Source organism: Azolla caroliniana, unplaced genomic scaffold (genome assembly GCF_043228905.1).
Source record: "Azolla caroliniana isolate FFs.n. ecotype wild unplaced genomic scaffold, voAzoCaro1.0.p SCAF_4, whole genome shotgun sequence".
NCBI classification, from domain to species: Eukaryota; Viridiplantae; Streptophyta; class Polypodiopsida; order Salviniales; family Salviniaceae; genus Azolla; species Azolla caroliniana.
The window spans coordinates 13,349,659-13,370,961 of NW_028230439.1; the positions used below are offsets into that span (position 1 = coordinate 13,349,659).

General features: G+C 39.6%; 1 protein-coding gene across 1 annotated transcript; it reads left to right on the forward strand.

Moving 5' to 3' along the window:
- Positions 1-1,220: 1,220 nt before the first annotated feature.
- On the forward strand, positions 1,221-20,917 carry LOC147865105 (Zn-dependent exopeptidases superfamily protein). The gene is made up of 16 exons (XM_087317850.1): positions 1,221-1,343; positions 13,443-13,559; positions 13,643-13,760; positions 13,856-13,929; positions 14,055-14,131; positions 14,485-14,562; positions 14,668-14,739; positions 14,898-14,971; positions 15,080-15,209; positions 15,283-15,354; positions 19,013-19,132; positions 19,213-19,281; positions 19,371-19,514; positions 19,594-19,678; positions 19,767-20,202; positions 20,271-20,917. Exons 1-16 carry the CDS (start codon positions 1,247-1,249, stop codon positions 20,533-20,535), a joined length of 2,028 nt encoding a protein of 675 aa, XP_087173976.1. The 5' UTR covers positions 1,221-1,246; the 3' UTR covers positions 20,536-20,917.
- The last annotated feature ends 386 nt before the right edge of the window (positions 20,918-21,303 follow it).

Below are 21,303 nucleotides of genomic sequence, written 5' to 3' on the forward strand. Positions count from 1 at the left end.
TGCACTACAACATAATTGAATGAATAAGATTATTACATATCGACTTAAACAAAAGGAAGTACCAAAGTCCATTTGTTGATGCATTTCTAGATCAAGCTCGATTGCACATCAATCGATCACCATCCAACCAAGAAAAAAAACCAATCAACAAAAAGAACATTAGAAAAAATGCTCTGATGGCAATTGTTAGAGCTTAATCCTAATGTAAGCATATGATAAAGAAATAATAGATAGATAGATGAGAGAGGAGAGAAAAAGAAGGGTGTTGATCCACCCGACCACCCCTGAGCGAAGGGATCGAGACAGATTCGAGCCTCAATCGACTTCCCATAACACCGTCGTGGCATCAAGTCATACTTGGTGTTGGCTCTCGCTACAAGAGTTAATCACCACAAGATCAGAGTCTCGTTGTAGTCAATAATGTATCAAATGAGTGTAGTTAAGCCTTATATTTATAGCCAAACCTAAGGCCCCCAAGCAAGTTCACACTTGGCCTTAATGGGTTGTCTCAATCCCTAGGATTAAAGTAATCCTCCCTTCTTTACACTCTCGGTTAACCCTCACACTTTATCCATGTGTATAGAATACTACAGTACAATCTTACCACATGATATTATATGGTTATGCCGTAATAGGCAAACTACAGAGGGGTGCTCGTCAGAGGGGTGCTCATCGTGCTAAGAGGTGGTTGCCAATATGTGAGGCTAAGAAGGTTTGGTGCTTGCATTGTGATGGTTTGAAATTGACTTCAAGAGACTATAATGCAAATTGCTGCAAAAATTGTGGGTGTATCTTTGTCATCCTCAGAAGAAGAGCCTTGATCTTCTCCTCATGGAACAATCGGTTTCGTGACCTATGGCTAAAGTTGATTTAGCTAAAGGCACACATACGTAGATACATTACATATATCCATCCATCCATATGTTACTAGATGTATGTATGTATGTATGTATAGATCAAACAAAATTGGCCTCCTATTCTATTTCTATTCCTTCCCCTCCTCATGGAACATCAAACACACACCATTGAATAATAAACATGTTTTAATACATATGTATATGTATGTATGTACATATATACTAACATTGCTATAGACATACATAGATATTCTCTTCTCTTCTGCTCTGCTCTTTCTCTTTCTCTGTTCTACTTACTAACTACATACACAGTGCACACACTACACACACACACACACTCTCTCTCTCTCTCTGTCTCTGCGGCGTCATCCGTCATCCGTCAGAGCAGCATGAGGCCTTTCTCAGATCCACCGCCACCGCCTCCGCCGCTTCTTCTGTGGTTTTCCCTTCTTCACAGCCTCCTCCTTCTGGGTGGCTATCACACTGGTTGGTACTTTTGTTGTTTCGATTTCTCTGTGTCACCCAACGTTTCCTGTTTTTGTTTCTGCTTCTTCTGTATTTCATGATCAGAGTTTCGGCTCATGCCCTCTCCAGATCCCCTCTTCCATTCACTATTTAAATGTCTGCATTGGAAGAAAGTATGAGGAAATAAATAAGACATATGCAAAGCTTCTGGAATTCTTCCCTACTTAGCACCTTTCTTAACTATTAAAGTAGAGTAACCAATCTCATAAGTTCTAAATGGATCAATTTTCTCTAACGCATTTCGTGACCTCTTACAATTTCAGTTTTCTTTTGATTCTTCTGAAAAATATGTATCCTGATAATTGCGTGGTATGGAATCTTCACTTTTAATACATTCATCAAGATATGTATTTCAGAAATTAAAAAAACTGAAAATTCTCTGGTGTCTTTTTCCGGCTAGTATAGTATGTGACGTCCACCACCCCTAGGTGGTGTACTATTAAACTGCGCTATATCCTGTGACCTTCATACGATTCCAATGAGGGTTTAGATTCTGTATTGTGCAGATGGATAATTTCCTTATCAAGTTTCTCATAGGAGACAAATCATCTATTTGTATCATTCCTAAGAACAAAGACTTCTGTAAAAACTTTATTATACCTTATATTTGAAGAAATCAATTTTCTCATCCACAAATAAGTAAATGGCTGAATTTAGTATTATGCCAAAGCTAACTTACCAAGTTATTTGGATGTGCCATGAAAGCAAAATTAAATCCATGGGCCAAAAAGAACACTTAGAGGGCTTACAAACAAGCTACTATTTCAAAACACCATAACCCCAACAATGATCTTGTCACTGTTCAAGTGCTAATAGAAAAAGGTTAGCTGAAAGGTGAAGGATCATATCTTTGCTTAATAGACTTCAACAAAGCTTTTGACACGATGCCCCACAAGTATCATCGGAGCCTTATGGAAAAACTTAAAAGCACCAAATAAATAAATGCTTTCAATTTCTCCAATATACGAAAAGATGACATGTTGTGTTGTAGGCCTAAAGAAGATAGAATTTCGGATTGCTGGGTGTCGACAGTGATATGTTGTATTGTGTGCATATACGAGATAGAATTTCAGATTTCAGATAGAATTTCAGATATGTTGAAGGGTGACAGCCCCAAAACTAATCTCTACTTTCAACCCTAAACCCTCACTACACGTTTTTCTCTCTCTAGATATACTTAATCCAACATTTATTTCATATGACTTTCTAAACCTGCTACTGCTTCATTACAACATTTATTACATTATTTTTTCTCCCCTCTACTCTACTACTTCAATTTATTATGCTCCTGGGCATAATTTATATCCTTTCATAAATGCATTTGTTAAAAAAATCCAAATAATTTATATTTGATGATTGAAAAACAAGATGTTTGTGAACGGTCTTGGCACAAGAAGGTGTCGAAGAAGTTCCATTGGGAATGCCATTATCATGCTTTTGCTATATGCAAATGTTTTATTCTTTTTGCAAATCCCTTAGAAGATGCCCAAAAGTTATGAAAGTTGGGTTATAAATGTGCAAGAACTCCCTATTTGTACATTTATAAAGGTCTTTTCACCCGGCAGCTCTCTTAAGAACTTTGAAGACATATTTGGGTCACTTGGCCAGTGTAACCTAGTTGTGTCTTAGAATACAATATAATAAGACAAGATACTTTTGCCCCTAAGATATATTATTTGGGGCTTCAAACAGCAAAGTGTATCTCAACCATTTTCTCTCCATCACTCCAACGCCAAGGGCACCATTACACATAACGGGTACCGAAACAAACCTCATGCTCTCTTCCTTCCAATTATGATCAGATCCAGGTTCTCTCTTATGACAGAAGCGTTGCATGTAGAAGAGTTTTGCAAATTCAATTTTGGAGATTCATTGAGAATTTCCATGATGAGAACAAGTCCAAGAAAGGAGGAATACCATAAATACCTGTTGTCTGCAGGTATTCTAGCGAAAAAAAGAAATACTTTGTTTCTGTAGCATATTCAGATACATTCAGAAACTCTTATATGATTATTTTTACATAGTAACATTATTTTAATTGCTGTTATTAAATTTCAGTAATTTAACTTCAGAAATTAATTGATTTAATTTGGTGTTTTGTTTTGGGTGAATGGATTTGACGATATAAGCATTTAATTGGGGAAGGTTAGGATATGAGACAACCTATTTCTTATTGAGTGTTACCATGATTTGGAAAATAAGGAGCCAACCACTTCAACAGACCTTGCATGGTCTAAGTTAAATAAGAAAGACATTACAATATTCAAATGGTTGTATCAGATTAGTCAAGAACTGTAACACTACTTACAAAGTTTTGGAAAAGCTAAGAACAACATATGAAAACACTACCCATGTAAACCAAGTGTATTTGATGAGAAAGCAAGTGAGTGTCTATGCAATTGGATGAGTTGAAGAAAGAAAGAAGAAAGATATATTAACGTCTTTTAAGAGGCCAAAATGGCCTATAAGACCAAACACGAGATTACATCTTACGTGTTGTCTCGTCTTTGAAAACAACAAATCAAAATAGAATAAGTAGTACTTAGTAAATATAAAAGTAAATAAGATAAAAACAGATGAGGGAATCTAGTTTTCGGCAAATGTGAGATTCTCAAGTTAGACATATTGTAACTTTTGTCTTCGAAAGATCTCTACCATAGGTCAATCCAGAATGGAGAGGTCTCTGAAGCGAGGGAAGCACCTGCGATGGCCGGAGATAATGGCCTTTATTTGTCGATGGCAAGGGTGCGACGGTCGTGGTCCATGGGGCCGGGGCCTACGTGCACGACAAATTGCTATTGCCCAATCTATTGTAGTAACCCCTTTGTTTTGTCTTGGGCGGGAGAGTAAAAAATCATCACAATATCATCAACATATAGTATTATTTGTATAGCTATACCTGCTAGGCATGCTCCCGAACCCCCAAATCTCTCTATGTAATGTGATACCTCATCTATATAGAGACTGACGAGAGTGGGTGATAGTGGGCACCCTTGCTCCACTCCGATTGTGCTGGCCACCACCTTTGACATACCCTTGGGAGACCGCACTTTTCCTGACATAGATTCATAGAGTGCATAAATTCCCCATTGCATATCTGTAGGAACACCAAGGGCTTCTAACTGCTGCATAAGCCGAGCACGTGGCACAATGTCAAATGCTTTTCGGAAATCCACAAAGCAGTAATAGATCCTCTTATTATGGGCTCTTCCCTCCTTGATAAGGGCTCGGAGGGTCAATATGTGATCCAAAGTTGTCAAACCCTTTTGAAACCGTGCCTTGATGATCCAATGTGCGTGCGGAAATGTATGTGAGGACCTTTCGTATGTGCTTAGCAAACAACACAGAAGGACGACAATAGAATAGACAGAAGATATACGCGGTTTAAGCTTTAATGGAAGCTTGGTTATTACGTTCTCTCTCTCTCTCTCTCTCTCTCTCTCAGAGACTCTGTACAAGAATGATCAAGGGTCTTCTTTTACAACGTTAGGTTATCGCCTATATACTAAGCCCTAACTATATGGACGAGTTCACACTAGGATACAAAGTAGAAGGAGTCGGCCTTTTATGCCAACAAACTCCCCCGTAAAAGAACTACTCTTTCCTACATGTACATGTGTTTGGGGTTGTCTCCCCCATAAACCTAGATTACAACACTAATCTAAATTTATGTTACAAGTCGGTCGGCATATAGTCGAGTCGGCAAAGGTGAGGTTCGTGTCGAGCCTAGCATGGCTCATTATCATGATTGGTTTGGTCGACTCTTACCTTCTGCTCCTCGTTTGGCTTTCTTCTGCTCGGTCGCTTGTTGTAATCCCATCTTTGTCCTTAGTGCTCTGAAGCGTTGATCGGGGAGTGGGTTCGTTAGGCAATTGGCGATGTTCACCTTGGTGTTGATCTTCTGGACGTCGAGCTTCTTCTCGGTTATGAGCTCTCGGATGTGATGATACCGCACCTCAATGTGCTTCGTCGTTGCGTGATAGACGAGATTGTTAATGAGGTGAATTGAGTTCTGTGAGTCGCAATAGATGGTTGGTGCTGGTCGGTCGATTCGTCTTGTAGATGAGAAGTCGGCAGACAGTCGGTGCAGCCAGATCGCTTCCTTCACTACCTCCAATGCTGCTATGTACTCGGCCTTTGTGGTTGACAAGGCTGTACACTCTTGAAGCTTTGACCTCCATGATATCGCACCGCCACCATAGGTGAAAATATAGCTTGATGTTGACTTTCGATTGTCCGTATTTCCGGCATAGTCGGAGTCAGTGTAGCCTTCGACTTTGGTTGAGGTTGTCAAACCGAAAGCCAACTGTGTATCTTTGGTCCCTCTCAGGTACCTGAAGATGTGCTTGACGGCCTCCCAATGCTTCCATCCTGGATTTGACATGTACCGGCTGACCACCCCTACGACATAGGCTAGGTCGGGTCGGGTCGCCACCATTGCGCACATGATACTTCCTACAGCCAATGCGTAGGGCATCTCTCTATTAAGCTCTCTCTCCTTGTCCGTTGAAGGAGAGTCTTTGTCCGATAGTCGAATCGACGTTGGAAGCGGTGTTGGTGCTGGCTTCGCATTCTCCATGTTGAAGCGCTTCAGCACCTTTCAGAGATAGTGAGACTGGGGAGTCAGAGAGTCTTGGTCATCTGATTTCGTTCAATCCTCATGCCTAGTATGTGACGGGCTTGTTCGAGTTCCTTAATCGCAAACTTGTCATGAAGGCTCCGCTTGAGCTTTCCGATCTCTGCTTGATTGCTTCCTGCAATCAGCATGTCATCAACGTATAGGATCAGGTAAATCCTGGACTCGTCGGCCAGTTGCCGAATGTACATACATGGGTCGGATCCGGTCTGATCGGCGGTATCCAAGCTGCCTGATGTAGGAGTCGAACTTTTGGTACCACATCCTCGACGCTTGTTTCAAGCCATAGAGGCGTTTCTTCAGTCGACATACGAGGTGACTTTCCACCCCTGTCGTCGTGAAGCCTGCCGGTTGAGACATGTAAATGTCTTCTTCCGGATCTCCCTGTAGGAATGCCGTCTTTACGTCCATTTGGTCGAGCTCCAGGTCTTCTGTCGCTACAACTCCTGGTAGGAGTCGGGTGGTGGTCATCTTGACTACTGGTGAGAATATCTCGTCGTAGTCGACCCCATATTCTTGTTTGAATCCTTTTGCGACGAGCCGAGCTTTGTACTTGGGTTTGTTTGAGTTAGATACATACTTGTATCGAAAAGCCCATTTGCAAGGTAGCAGCTTTCTTCCAGTTGGTAGTTCAACCAGCTCCCATGTTTGATTCTTGTAGCCATGTATCGGCGTCCGTTGCGGCCATAGCTTCTTCATAAGTGCTTGGTTCGCCTGCATCGGTGTAGTTGACATAGTCGAGGCCCGGTTGATAAAACTCTGTTGGCCGTCGAGCTCGTCCGGATCTCCTGGGTGCCAAAATAAGTGGTTCGGATCCTTCGATCGTCTCTGTTGGTTGATCGGCATTGGTTGAGCCACTTGTGTCAGGAGTCTTGTTGGTTGATCCGCCCCCATGCTGGGATTTCGGCAGTGTCATGGCCTTCTCCCCTGTGAACTTTGTCAACTCAATTCTGTTTCCAACTTGCATCTTGTTGACTTTGCCTTGTTCGACTCTTGTCGAATCAGCTTTATCTTTGATGGCTTTGTCTTCGAGTTCGACGAGTGGACCTCCTACCGATTCGGAGTCGGTAGGTATGTTGTCGGCTTGGTCTAGTTTGACTGTTTGTTGAATCTCTGATTTAGCTTGGTGGGACAGTCCATCTACGATATCTTTGTCGGCTTCGAAGGATACCTTTTTACCAACTTTTTTCTGCTGGTTCCGCTGAGAGAAGATAGAATCTTCATTGAAGACTACATCACTGCTCCGGATCAGTTTCCGGTTCTCAGGGTCCCATAGCCTGTAGCCGAAGTCCCCATCGGTTCCATAACCGAGAAATATGCACTTCGTTGCATGGGGTGCTAACTTGGTCCTTTTCTCCCTGGGGATAAACGCGTAGGCTTCGCATCCGAATATACGGAGCCTATCATAGGTCAGTTTTTTGCCTGACCATAGTGCCTATGGCACATTGAGCCTTATTGCTCTCGATGGTGATAGATTTACCAAGTATACTGCTGTCTGCAATGCCTCATCCCAGAATTCCAGCTTTAGTCCAGCTTGCTGGAGCATTGCCATCACCCTCTCCTGGATCGTTCGGTTGATCCATTCTGCCACTCCATTCTGCATGGGTGTGTAAGGAATGGTCCTTTTATGCCGAATCCCTTTGTCAGATGTCCATCGAGTGAAGACCTCGAGTGCTTTGTCTTTGGATATCATTGAGTAGGCCCAAACCTTCTGTGTGCTCCGTCTTTGGACCTAATTAATTGACCAGCAGTCGAAAATATTGTGGCCAACTTTTTTGCAATGTGTGCAGAATTCACTTGATTGGCCCATTCTCGACTTCGACCGCTGTTGGTCTCCCCTCGTTTTCGATCGACTATGGTGTCGACTGACTCTGTTGGCTTGTTCTGTAGATCAACTCAATTGGTCGACCGATTTGGTCGAGTGGTGGGCTTCTGCCGACTTGCGAGGGTGAGTCCCATCGATTTTCGCCGAATGTCCTCGGTGAGGACTTGGTCGATCGTCTCATCCAAGTTTAGGATCGGTCTGCTATTGGCGTATGTCATGCAGAATACCTCCCAGCTCACCGGCAAGCTCGATAGGAGGGCAAGGGTTTTCACTTCTTCTTCGAAGTTGATCCCTTGTGAGGAGAGTTTTGATAACACCCAACTGAAGGTGTTGATGTGGGAGGTAGCCGGATCGGTCTCTCATCTTCATGTTGAACAGTTGTTTCATCAAAATCAGTTTTGAAGATGAGGACTTTTTTTCGTACATGGCTTGTAGCTTCTCCCACAATGAGAACACTGTTGTCTCTTTTGCCATGCTGAAGTAGACATTTTCGGCCAGATTTATTTGGATGGTGGAGCGTGCGATTTCGTCTGTAGATCTCCACCCTTCGGCTGTCATCGAGGAAGGTTTTTCACTGTGTCGAATGGCTTCGACTTGTCTTCTGATGATCAACACGTGTTGCATCATCTCCTTCCATAGGGCAAAGTTTTTGCCATCGAATTTTCTGATTTCAACTCCTGTTCCGGATGTTGAAGCCATGTTCTTCTTTGAAAGTGAGATTTTACTGACCTAGTCTTTTTCCTTTCAGCTTTTTCTACTTTTTGTTGCCGCCGAGCTGTGGATCACTCTTATACCAGTTGATGGTTCAACGTGCGTGCGGAAACGTATGTAAGAACCTTTCGTATGTGCTTATCAAACAACATAGAAGGAAGACAAGAGAATAGACAAAAGATATACGCAGTTTAAGCTTTAATGGAAGCTTTGTTATTACAATATACCTAACTTGAGAATCTCACATGTGCCAAAAACCAGATTCCCTCGTTTCTTCTCTTTTTATCTTATTTACTTTTATATTTACTGTGTAATATTTATTTTATTTTGATTTGTTCTCAAAGACGAGAAAACACTCAAAATGTAATCTCTTATTTGGTCTTATAGGCCATTTTGGCCTCTTAAAAGACGTTAATATATCTTAATAGATCTCTAGCATAGGTCGATCCAGAATGGAAATGTCTCCGAAGCGAGGGAAGCACCTACGATGGCGGGAGATAATGGCTTTTATATGTCGATGACAAGGGTGTCGAGGTCGTGGTCCATGGGGCCGAGCCCTACGTGCACGGCAAATTGCCATTGCCCGATCAATTGTAACCCCTTTGTTATGTCTTGGTTTGAAGCCCATTTGTGTATCCCGGGGTTGACTTCTAGCATTAGGAGTGATGGGGCTAAAGAAAGTTGTGATTGTTCTTTGTGGATGAGCTTGTGTGGTTGTATTCTTCAGCAACATTTCTTGATGTCTCTTGAGCTCTAGCAAGAAAAGTTCTAGGCATCGTTGGTTCTCATATTCCATTACCTTGCGTAGTGAGCCAAAGCCTTGTTTAAAGAGGCAATGATATCTCCCTCTAATTTCATAAAAGACAGTACAATGACAAACATAGTGTTCTTCAGATTCCACTCCTTGATGACACAATTGGCAAATTCTCTCTTCAAGAGGTAGTCGTGTATATTTGCCTACCTCAATTTGTAGTTGATATGATGAAGTTCGCAGCTGACCTATCACACTATGCAATGCATAGGATAGATGGATTGGTGGGTGAGCACTTTATCTATGCCCGTGACACCTTGTTCCCATTGCTAGCACACATCTTTAATAGAGCCATGTGTGAAGGTTTTCCTACTAGATGGACTCAACATACCATTGTGCCAATCCTCAAGAGTGGAGACCCCATGATGCCAAGCAACTATAGGACAATCATGATTGGCCATTACTTGGCTAAACTATATGGCTCAATTCTAGAATCAGAATTGAGTATATGGGCAGAGCAAAATGGCTGCCGTTCAATTGGACAAGCAGGCTTTCGAAAGGGGTTCACAACTTTGGATCACATATTCACCCTCCGGGCCCTTATTGAGGAGGGCAGAGCCCACAATAAGAGGATTTTCTGCTGCTTTGTGGATTTCCGAAAAGCCTTTGACACTGTGCCACGTGCTCAGCTTATGCAGCGGCTAAAAGCACTTGGTGTTCCTATAGATATGCAATGGGGAAGCTATGCACTCTATGAATCTGTGTCAGGAAAAGTGCGGTTTTCTAAGGGCTTGTCAGAGGCGGTGGCTAGCACAATTGGTGTGAAGCAAGGATGCCCACTATCCCCCACACTCTTCGGTCTCTATATAGATGAGGTATCACAGTACATAGAGAGATTTGGGGGTTCCGGAGCAGATGTAGCAGGTATAGCTATACAAATATTACTATATGCTGATGATATTGCGCTGATTTCTAACTCTCCGGAGGGACTACAAAGACATCTAAATGCCTTAAAACTATTTTGTACGGACAAAGGTTTGTCAATCAACATGAATAAAATTAAAGTGATGGTGTTTAACACCCCAAGCATGGGTAACAAGATCAAAACCAGAATTCTTCTTGGGAGAGGAAAAGGTGGAATACACATGCTCCTACACATACCTAGGAGTAACCTTTACAGGACCTAGGTTCTCCTTACAGGAGACTGCTTGTGCCCGATTTTCTCGTGCATATGTAGCCCTTGGTGCTCTCGAGAGACAAGGTGCAGATTTGCAGTTCCAAGAGCCACGGACTAAGCTATGGTTATTTGATACACTTGTCACACCAACTCTTCTCTATGGAGTAGAGACATGGGGACCGAGTCTTAACAAGGCAAATCATTGGAAAGATTTAGAGAGACCTTGTGTCAATGATTGCTCGCATGATAAGGAGCAAAGCATCGGTGCCCCACGATATAATCCGGGCAGAGATGGGAGCAACACCTATAATAACCAAGGCGTTGTTCCGATTAGTGACATTTATCCAACGTATTTGGGAGCTCCCTAAACGAAGGTACCGAAGGTTGGCACTTATGTCATCAAAACAACTGGCTGAAAATGGAGACACTCATTGTTGGTATGCTGAAATGCAGCAATGGTTCGAGTCACATGGCATGAGTATAAATGCACTACCCCCGTTCTAATATAGCTTGGACTGTCCCCATCTAAATATGACCAAAGTGGAAAAGAATAGAATGATCCGAACTGATATTATTGACTTGGAAAACAAGATAACATGGATCAGCCCCAAAATACCACTTGGTACAAAGATGGCCCACTATAAGACACTTCTTACATACATCGAAGGATGGATTCGTTATCAGGCCACCATACATCTATCCTATGCATTGCGTAGTGTGATAGGTCAGCTGCGAACTTCATCATATCAACTACAAATTGAGGTAGGCAAATATACACGACTACCTCTTGAAGAGAGAATTTGCCAATTGTGTCATCAAGGAATGGAATCTGAAGAACACTATGTTTGTCATTGTACTGTCTTTTATGAAATTAGAGGGAGATATCATTGCCTCTTTAAACAAGGCTTTGGCCCACTACGCAAGGTAATGGAATATGAGAACCAACGATGCCTAGAACTTTTCTTGCTAGAGCTCAAGAGACATCAGGAAATGTTGCTGAAGAATACAGCCACACAAGCTCATCCACAAAGAACAATTACAACTTTCTTTAGCCCCATCACCCCTAATGCTAGAAGTTAACCCCTGGATACAGAAATGGGCTTCAGACTAGGACATAATAAAGGGGTTACAATTGATCAGGCAATGACAATTTGGCGTGCATGTAGGCCTCGGCCCCATGGTCCACGACCTCGACACCCTTGTCATCGACATATAAAAGCCATTATCTCCCGCCATCGTAGGTGCTTCCCTCGCTTCGGAGACATTTCCATTCTGGATCAACCTATGCTAGAGATCTTTCGAAGACAAAAGCTACAATATACCTAACTTGAGAATCTCACATGTACCAAAAACCAGATTCCCTCATTTCTTTTCTTTTCATGTTATTTACTTTTATATTTACTATGTAATATTTATTTTATTTTGATTTGTTCTCAAAGATGAGACAACACTTAAGATGTAATCTCTTATTTGGTCTTATAGGCCATTTTGGCCTCTTAAAAGACGTTAATATATCTTTCTTTCTTTCTTTCTTCCACTTTTTCCAAGATATTCCCTTTTTATTCCTAGTTTATTGTACCTGTTTGGTTGTACAAGAGTTTCTTAGCTACCAAACAACCATTCCCAATTTTGTATAAATAGGCTTATACAAGCCTCTTTTGTAATGAGATTATTTTCTGCTGCTACTTACAAACAAGCACAACTCTTTGGCTGTGTCTCTACTCTTTGCAACCAGTTTTTCTACTACTGTCTAACAGCCTTCTCACAGCTTGGCTATGTCTATTTTGTTCTAACTCTTCCGCTGCTGCTATTAACAGCTTTTCTCACAATTTATACAAAATTGGGGAAAGTGGGTGAAATAGTTGTTTGGTAGTTAAGTGACTCTTGTACTACCAAACGGGTACAATAAACTAGGAATAAGAGGGAGTATCTTGGAAAAAGTGGAGAGAAAAGACATTTAAAGCGGTGCAGATTCTAGAGAGAGGACATTTAAAGAGTTGTAGATTCTAGAGAGAGAAGAATCTAGGAAGAGAGAGAATGTACAATAGAGATAATAAAGATGAAAGAGAGTGCAGCTCTAGAGCTGCCACCCTCGAACAAAGGGCTCGATCTTGAAGGAAAATATAAGAGGAAGGTTAGTGGTGAGAGTAGTTGCTCAACTGATATTGCTCATGGAGGAAGCAACACAAAATCTAATATAGACGAAAGAAATAGGAGCAAGAGCAAAGCTAAGTTTGATATTACTTACTGCGATTGTGTTAGGAAATGCCCCAGGAAGCCTAATTGCATTTACTTTAGGAAAGAACTTGAATGTAGGGAGAGTGCAAATGACAAAAAGGATGCAAAAGAGACAAATTTTGATAATACAAATAGCTCTAAGGGCAAAGAGAAAGCCAATTTGTCTCTAATGTGGACATTGAAGAGTTATTTGATGCAAATTGAATTCTTTGTGCCACATTGTCTCTACATTATGCTTCCACACTCCATGTTCATGATATGTGGATAAATCAATCTGACATCATTGATGCATTGCTTAACGTTGATGATTCATTGCATGAAACTTGGATTGCAGACTCAGGTGCTTTATGTTAGATATATCCAATAATCACCCCCAATTTGTCAGTTTATCCCCACAATTATTCTTAGAGTGCACATTTTGTGGTAGCACCCCAAATGAGTAGCTATTGTGCAACCCCAACCATATGGGTCAATGAGGTGTCAATGTGCGCATTTTGTGATAGCATTTCAGTTTTATTCCTTGGAGTTCTATTTATGGGGAAGCTAGGTCAGATATTTATTAAATCATATTGGTCTTGGAATATGTTTTTTAGTTTCATAGACCATTTTTATCTTTTAACAAGGACCAAACTGTGATCTTTTCTACCTTAACGTAAACATGTTTTGCTTCCTCTTGTTTGGCATACTTTTCTTAAAGTACTGCATGAACACACATTTTTCAGAAATTACAAAGGCATCCTTACAGTCTGTTCCAGAACTTGAAGCAGCCATGTATAAATCAGTGGATGGCACTGCCTGTGTACGTCTGCTCACACTCTCAGGAGAGATTGGATGTGGCAGTAAGTTTTACTAACTGCAAATTCTGCATTTCTCATGTTGCCTTGTTTTGTTCATCTTCTAACCTAGCGTTAATAAACAAAAGATCCAGGGCGTGATAAAGTGGCTGCACCTATAGTAAGATTTCCAAATGATGATTATTCTCTTGAACAAAAGTCAGCTGTCCTCGTTCCATTATCTGAACTTAATAATTTCGTAAAGAGGTAGTATCTCAAATTCAAATCCACAAATTATGGACTTCTACAACATGGGAGTGTGTCAAATAATAACTTTTTTTTTTCTTGTTTTGAACTTATAGGACATTGAAAGAATCCGGATTCAGAGAGAAAGTGGCTGGTGTGCTCGTGAAACCCTCTCATGGTGCCATAAATGGTACTCTTTAGTGTTCTTACTTTGGAATTGTACTTTGGTTTCCAGGGAGCAATAAGACAGTTTTATAGCTGTTTTCATTTAGCATATCCATGATCATGAAGAGCTTCTGTTGTTTAATAAAACAGGTATCTCTGATGATACAAGTTTCCCAGGAGCCCTCTTTGCACCATATAAAAATCAAAGCTATATTTGGAACCCCTTTGTGAGTTTTGAATATCAAGGATTAACTACAATTTCTCATCCTGATTCTTGATTTCATATTCTGAGAGGATGTCTTGCAGAAACTTTAGCTTTAAAAAATATGCTATTTTGGTTACTCAACTACCTTTGAGATCCAAAGTGTATGCCTGATTCTTATGGTCTTGAAGCACATCTATAAACGTTTTTCATTCTGATAGTTTAGGGAGATGAATATTTCCTGACAAACATTATACAAACGTAATTGTTTCTTTTGAATTATATTTCATCTCACAAAAAATCTTATATTCCTAAATTTTATCATAGGTTTTGCCTTAACAGCATTTCTAATTTATTTAATCACTTTGAAAAAATCAGGGGTCTGGAATAATAGAACAACACATTGATTTTCCAGTCTATCTCCTGTCTGAAGATGATTCTAGATTGGTGGAAGAGGTACATCAGTACCTGAAGTATTACAAAGTTAAAATTATTGCAACATAAGGGTATGTTTCTTGATGTTTATTTTTATATCAATATTAATCTCACTTGTTTGTGAAGTTTGCGCTGGGAAATGAAAAGAGAAAATTGAAGTACCCTGTCAAAGTAGCAGAATTTGATGTTGTGATGCAGGTCGGATTCATTGTATTTCTAAACTGTGACATAGTATTTTTTATTTTCCTTTGTATATTGCCCGTAAATAGAAGTTGGAGACACTAGATTTGGGATTTAATGGTTTATGGATCATACACTTTTAAAGTTTGTTTTGCCAATGTATACCCGTATATCAGACAACCAAAGCTGGAACTACAACGTCTGACACATGCCTTCAGGGATATTCCTGTCTACCCTTGGGGGGCTATAGGTCAGAACTCAAAGAAATTTTTAAATATTGGCTCCAAGATGATTTTTTTGTATATTTTTTATGGTGAATTCTATACTGATTATATCTGCCATTTTCATGGGTTTTCAGCGTGTGGTCATCATTGCCACCAATTAAGACATCAAGTGCTCTTGAGAAACAGATTGTACTTGCAATTACATCAATGGATTCCTCTTCCCTTTTCAGAGACAAATCAATTGGAGCAGATTCCCCGCTTTCAGTCTGTGACTTGTGAATACCAAGGCTTCTATCAAATTTCCATGTTATTTATTCCTTGAACTGCTGTTATGCAGGGGCTGATATCATTGTTGGCAGCTGTTGAAGCCTTGTCAAAAGTTTCTGATCCTGATAACTGGGAAAAACAAGTAAGTCTGATTTCCGAACTATATATTTAGGCTGCTTTTTGTTACAATAAGAAAAGGAAATAAAAAACTATATATTTCCCTACCTCCTTCCACTCTCAAATACTTTCCCATTTTGAGCTCTACTATCTTTTTCCTGCTGATATTTGTGGTGCTGCATTAGTTGGTCTATCTCATTTATCTGTTTCTAACTTTCTGTTGTCCAGTTTGATAACTGCTTCAGAGAGGTTGTATAAAGAACTCGAGTTCAATTTACCAGAAACATAGACTGTGCTATCGAGCAGATTTCTTACTCTTTACCCAAGAACCACGTTTGTCATTATTTTACAGAGGAAAACTAATAGACTATGATTATGATAGTGAAATGTTGTTCCTCAAGTTTGAAAACATATTTGTGATGCTTGAAGTGCAATATAAATGAAATTGTAGCAACATCAGCTCTGGCAAAAAAAATGCAGATTATTTATGTACCTAGGTGTTTATATAACCTTTAGAGCCTCAGGAAATATTTTATGGTGATCCAATAGTATTTTGACTAAGTCTCATCAATCTCTTGTATATCAGGCACATCAATATTGATGATGTTGGGATGTGTCTATATTCACTCATTTCAGAGTGTGTATTCACACATATTGATGATGTTTGGATATTTTTATTCACTTATTTTCAGAGTGTTTATTCGCACATATTGATGATGTTGATATGTCTTGGATATATTTCTCTTAGTAGCTTCCCCAATCCATGGAATTCATGTTACAGCTCCCGTTTTGGCATGCCTGCATGAACGATCTCATGAGGTAACATTTACTCAGCATCTTGAAAGCATTCATTGAAACTAGAGGTTTCTTTAAATCTCTGTTTGTGAAGGCCAAGCTCCCCAATTTTACATCCCCCATAAACAACCATAATTTAGGCTGTATTTCTTGAAACTCAAAATACACACTGTCATGAAGAGCTATAGAGACTCAAGAGAGTAGTAGTTTTGTGAATGTGACCCTGTGTACAGGTAAGATGTTGTATTCCACTTCCACCCTTTAAATTTCATATTCCACTTCTTGGTATCAAGATCTCATGATACATACTTTGTTGAAATTAGTACATCATCAGCATCTGCATATGTTTAGTGTATGGGTATGAGAATACCTATAGAAGGTGCTCTAGATCCATTCAATCTGTCTATGTGGTTATGTAATCCATAATGTAAATGCTGAAGAGAGTCTAGAATGGGTATCCTTGCTTCAACCCATTAGTACTGTCCATTATGTCAGGGAGACCATTGGATGTACTGAGCAAAATCTCAACCTGACACTAGAATAACCTATAAATTCCTGGTAGAAACATTTCGGTGGAAACTGAAATTTTCTGATTTTTTTCATCATTCAAGCTTGGTAACTTCTGGTACGTGTGTCTGTGTCAAGGTTATGATTGGATGCACTGATCAAGGGCAACCTGGCACTGACTTGATAATCCATAAGTTCCCCTGTAGTAACATTTCAGTCACGAATGAAACTAAGCTATATCTGTATATATATATATATATCCTACATACGCATGTTGTTACGTATATTTATATATTGGTGTTTCCACCCTGATAGTCATACATATATACTTCTAGAACAACTGAATCAGGGCATTTCGAGGGTGATATTGCAATCTGCCAGCGCATTACAACCAGTGATTTCCTCCAGACTGGGGGTAAATTACTGCCCCTTCTGCCACCCTGATGCATTCTTCTGTTCATTGTTCAAGATTTGATGGGGACTGACAACAATGATTAGATGTCATTGTCATCAGTGGGTGCCTTCTAGCTCCGTCTTTACCACATGATTCTGGTGGCATTATTATGAGCATCTTTCTCCGTTCACTCCAGATGATGTGTGTATAACAGTAGCCTCTTCTTCTTGATGGTTGCATCTATATCTGATAGTATTTTCTATTAGAAATATTGAGAATCGAGTAGATAGGTATATAGAGTTACAACTGCAGAGATGGATATATGAAAACAGAATTTCTATTACATATGAGAGTAGTTCAAAATGGTAGTTTTCCCATGCGCTCACACCTTAGAGCTTAGATAGGATATGGACCGGCTCACTACAAAATTAGTGGGGACAAATGATCAATCTCACCACTGTGTGAGAAAAGTGACTTATAATCTATGTTTGGTCTTAGTATAAATGTGCAAGTCAGTTGACAGTAGTGGAGATATTCCTTTTCTGTCAACTGACTTGTCATTTAATATGACCCAACTCCCTAGGTACAGGCTAGTGCTAGATAATACTTATCTTGAAGTCAATGACGCATACTTCAAGACTAAGTACATCGTAACTTGCCCACAAAATATTCTAGCTGACTTGATTAGCCAATCCTTTTATCTATTTCTCTCTTTCCTAAATATTTTGTGTCCTACGCATCTACGGTTTCCTAGATTAACACCTTATCGACCCATATGGTCGAGTTGCACACTAGCCGCTCCTCATTTGGGGCGCTATCACAAAATGTGCACTCTAAGAGCACATATGGGGATAGATTTACAACTTGGGGCTGATCATTGATTATATCTAACATTTCTAGATTGATAGTAGTTTCTAGCCCAATGGTGAATATCATCTTTTGGCCATAGTCTGCATATTCTTCTTCATCTCACCTTCCTGACCCCCTGTTCCAGCTTCTTTTGAATGCTTCCACATGTAAAGCACTTTTTATCTCATCTGCTGCTCCACCTCTTCTTTCACCTTCTCCTCCAGCTTTAATGCCCAGTTGAGTGTTATGTCCTGTTATGGCAGTTTAATAGAGGTGAGGGTGCTGATGGTCTTTGTCCTGTAGAGGTTTGAGCATACTGTACAACTATCTCTCAGGGTCACCACATAGCATGTGTATCCTTACCTATTTTTTGACTTATAGACCCACCTTTACAGAGTATACTAATTCATTAGAGGAAAGTCTACTTAATTTCATTTGTGAGTAGTGAATGCATTGTTTTCTTGCATTCTGTATAGCTGTAATGTTTCCCTATGCATGTGTGTATTTTCATGGCTTGACAGTGCTTCAAAGATGGCGAGGAAGGAAACAGTACCCGACATCCAGGGATTGCTTCATTTTCTTTCTTGCATTGACTTTCTGAATTCTATCTTTACTCCTTTTAGTACGTGAATTGTAAGTAAAAGAAATATGTTGCATGAGTTCCTCCTCTGTGCAGACCATGAAATCTTTGACCATATGATATTAGCCTGTGTAAGGAGATAATTTTTCCACCAAAAATAGGGCTGAATGAGCTTGTTTGAACACATGCCCACTGACTTCTAACTAAATGATTCTGAGAAACCTTATCAAGGTAAAAAGGTAAGAAGCGTATTGTGCCAATTCCAAATTTGCTTTACCAGTAAATAATATTGCAGTTTAGTCATTACATTGTCATAATCCAGATTCACTTAGTGTTCAGAACCCTTTTGGATGTTTCTAATATTCATATGATTCAGGATTTGTAATTTGTATGTAACAATCATCTATAACCGAACCAAGGGAAGTTACAAACTTAAAGCCAACTTCACTAGCTACATGTCGTATTTATGCTGCAGTGTATAGTCTTTAAATATACAATGCGATCTTTGTATTATTTGTTCCTTATCTTTATTTTTTTATGGAAAAATGTCCATTTCAGTTGGTAATAGCTGTATTTACTGGTGAATCATGGGGATACTTGGGCAGTCGAAGATTTCTTACAGAGCTCTCAGAAGGGGGATCTTCTGTACAAGGTCTGAAGGGATCACTTATATATCAGGTCAGATTAAGTAAATCATTCCATCTTCATTCTGATATTTTATCAACTTTAAAAGAGATTATGGAATCGCCACTCAACAGATATTGGAGGTTGGTTCTGTTGGTTTGGCCGAGGGTGATGTTTTTTATGCACACTCTGAGGAATCTCAGGTATTTTTTAAGTTGTAGTAATGAGAAAAGATGGAAGATCAAAAAGATGTTGGATTGTAGATTATTCCTTTAGTGGTGGATTTGTACAGGTGTCTGATGCCACCCAAGAGCTCTTAGATGCATTGCAACAAGCGGCATCCTCTTTAATAGAGGACAATGTGTCTTTGGTTAAACTAGGTAGCAAGACCAATCCAGGTGTACCCCCATCATCATTCATGTCATTCTTAAACGAGGTAATATTGCAACTAAAGTATATTACTTGTTGATTTATATGGAATCAGATTGATAGTTATAAAATGTTCTTGATAGCAGAATGATTCAATACCAGGAGTAGTGTTGACAGAATTTGATTCAGTTTTCTTGAACAAGTTCTACCACAATGAATTGGATGTTGCAAGTATGATACAAAATTAGATTTCCTTCGAAACATTTCCCTAAACATGCTAACAGCCAGTGTATCAAAAACCATTTCATTGTTTTTGCAGGTCAAATAAACATTTCTTCAATTGTGGCAGCAGCTTCGCTTGTAGCTAGAACCCTGCACATTTTAGTCACAGGGAATTCTACAACAGAATCTTCTTTCATATCTATCAATGAATCACTAGTTCAGCAGCTCACAGACTGCTTATTGAATTGTGATCCTGGAATGACATGCAGTTTAGTGAGAAGCTTCATCACCCCTACACAAAAATGCCCTAATCATTATGTTGGTGTTTTCCTCGGAAACCCATTGGAGCAGGAGGCTCTTGAAAACATCGATGATACTGCTAGATTTGTTTGGAATTATCTTGCCTACCACACTGCTTCATCTGTCAATGCTACAGCAGTCTCAGAGTGTTCAACTAGTTGTGAAGATGCTAACAATGTTTGCGTTGGATCAACTGTGGAACATAAAGGAATATGTGTTCTGTCTACAACAAGGTATAACCTGCCACAGCCCAAGTTGTTTAGCTTCGTAACTTTATATGAATTTATTCTTCTTTTTGCAGGTATGTGCCAGCATACTCAACACGGTTGCAATATGGAATATCTGGTTGGCAAGTTATTGCACCAAAATCTGGTGATAAAATGGGAGAAGTGGACCCTGTCTTTACAGAGAGTTACTGGAAAGTGCTGGGTGTAAGAGTATATACAAAAGAAAGTTCCATATTTGATGGGGTGGTTCTGTTCTTGGGCATGTTAGTTACAGTTATGTCGTTCTTTATAATTTTGGGCTCCAAAGCTGCCTTCAGGAAAAGACTTAAGCATGCATAAGAAGACAGAATGCACATCCTTTGTGGAAACATTATGCAAGTGGAGATGATAATATCAGATAATCAGCACCCAATGTTTTGATTGTGGTGATCAATACCCTTTATTATAATCGGGCAATCTGTATATGATACTTTCGGACTATTACAAACTCAAGGCCCAGCATGTTGTAAAATTTATGGTCTGCTGATAGACAACTAGCTGGGAATATTATTATGGGAATTCTTCTGAAACTCTATTTGGACAGCTCTGGTTTTTGTTATTGAATTCACCACAAATTTCCTGGTTCTCCATGCAACTCAGAATTGAGAAAAAGGATGAACTGGATTATTGTATGCTTTAACCATTACAAATAATAGTTACTAATTAAATCATTTTTGTTTCAGTTCTCATAATATAGTTGTGATTTCTCTATTGAATGTCCCAAAATTCAAGAATTTCTTACTTGGGATTGTTCAAGGCTGCCCATATTGATGTTATATAATCCTAAGCAAATTTTAAGTTTTTAATTATCAAATTAATCCACTAGCTGAGATATATTGGTAACTAAAATTTATTATTACCCAATTAAATCAGTTGTCAAATCAGTGACAATGTATGGTTCCTGGGAAAATAGTTATTTGGTAGTGCTGGTTTGTCATGCTGGAAATTGCAGGTTTGAGCCCTATTTTCCCCATTAGCATGTCAAGTTTGTTTTCTCCAATTGGAGTTGATGATATTGTTGGAAAAGAAGCCCAACCATCTCTGCCCTCTCAGTAGAGAATTTTATGT

What these genes read in the sequence shown, in the direction of transcription:
- LOC147865105 (XM_087317850.1), top strand. Translation starts at nt 1,247, where the DNA reads ATGAGGCCTTTCTCAGATCCACCGCCACCGCCTCCGCCGCTTCTTCTG. An exon ending in CTTAATAATTTCGTAAAGAG is followed by an intron (nt 13,761 to 13,855) that starts GTAGTATCTCAA and finishes TTGAACTTATAG; the next exon opens with GACATTGAAAGAATCCGGAT. An exon ending in CACACTCTGAGGAATCTCAG is followed by an intron (nt 19,282 to 19,370) that starts GTATTTTTTAAG and finishes GGATTTGTACAG; the next exon opens with GTGTCTGATGCCACCCAAGA.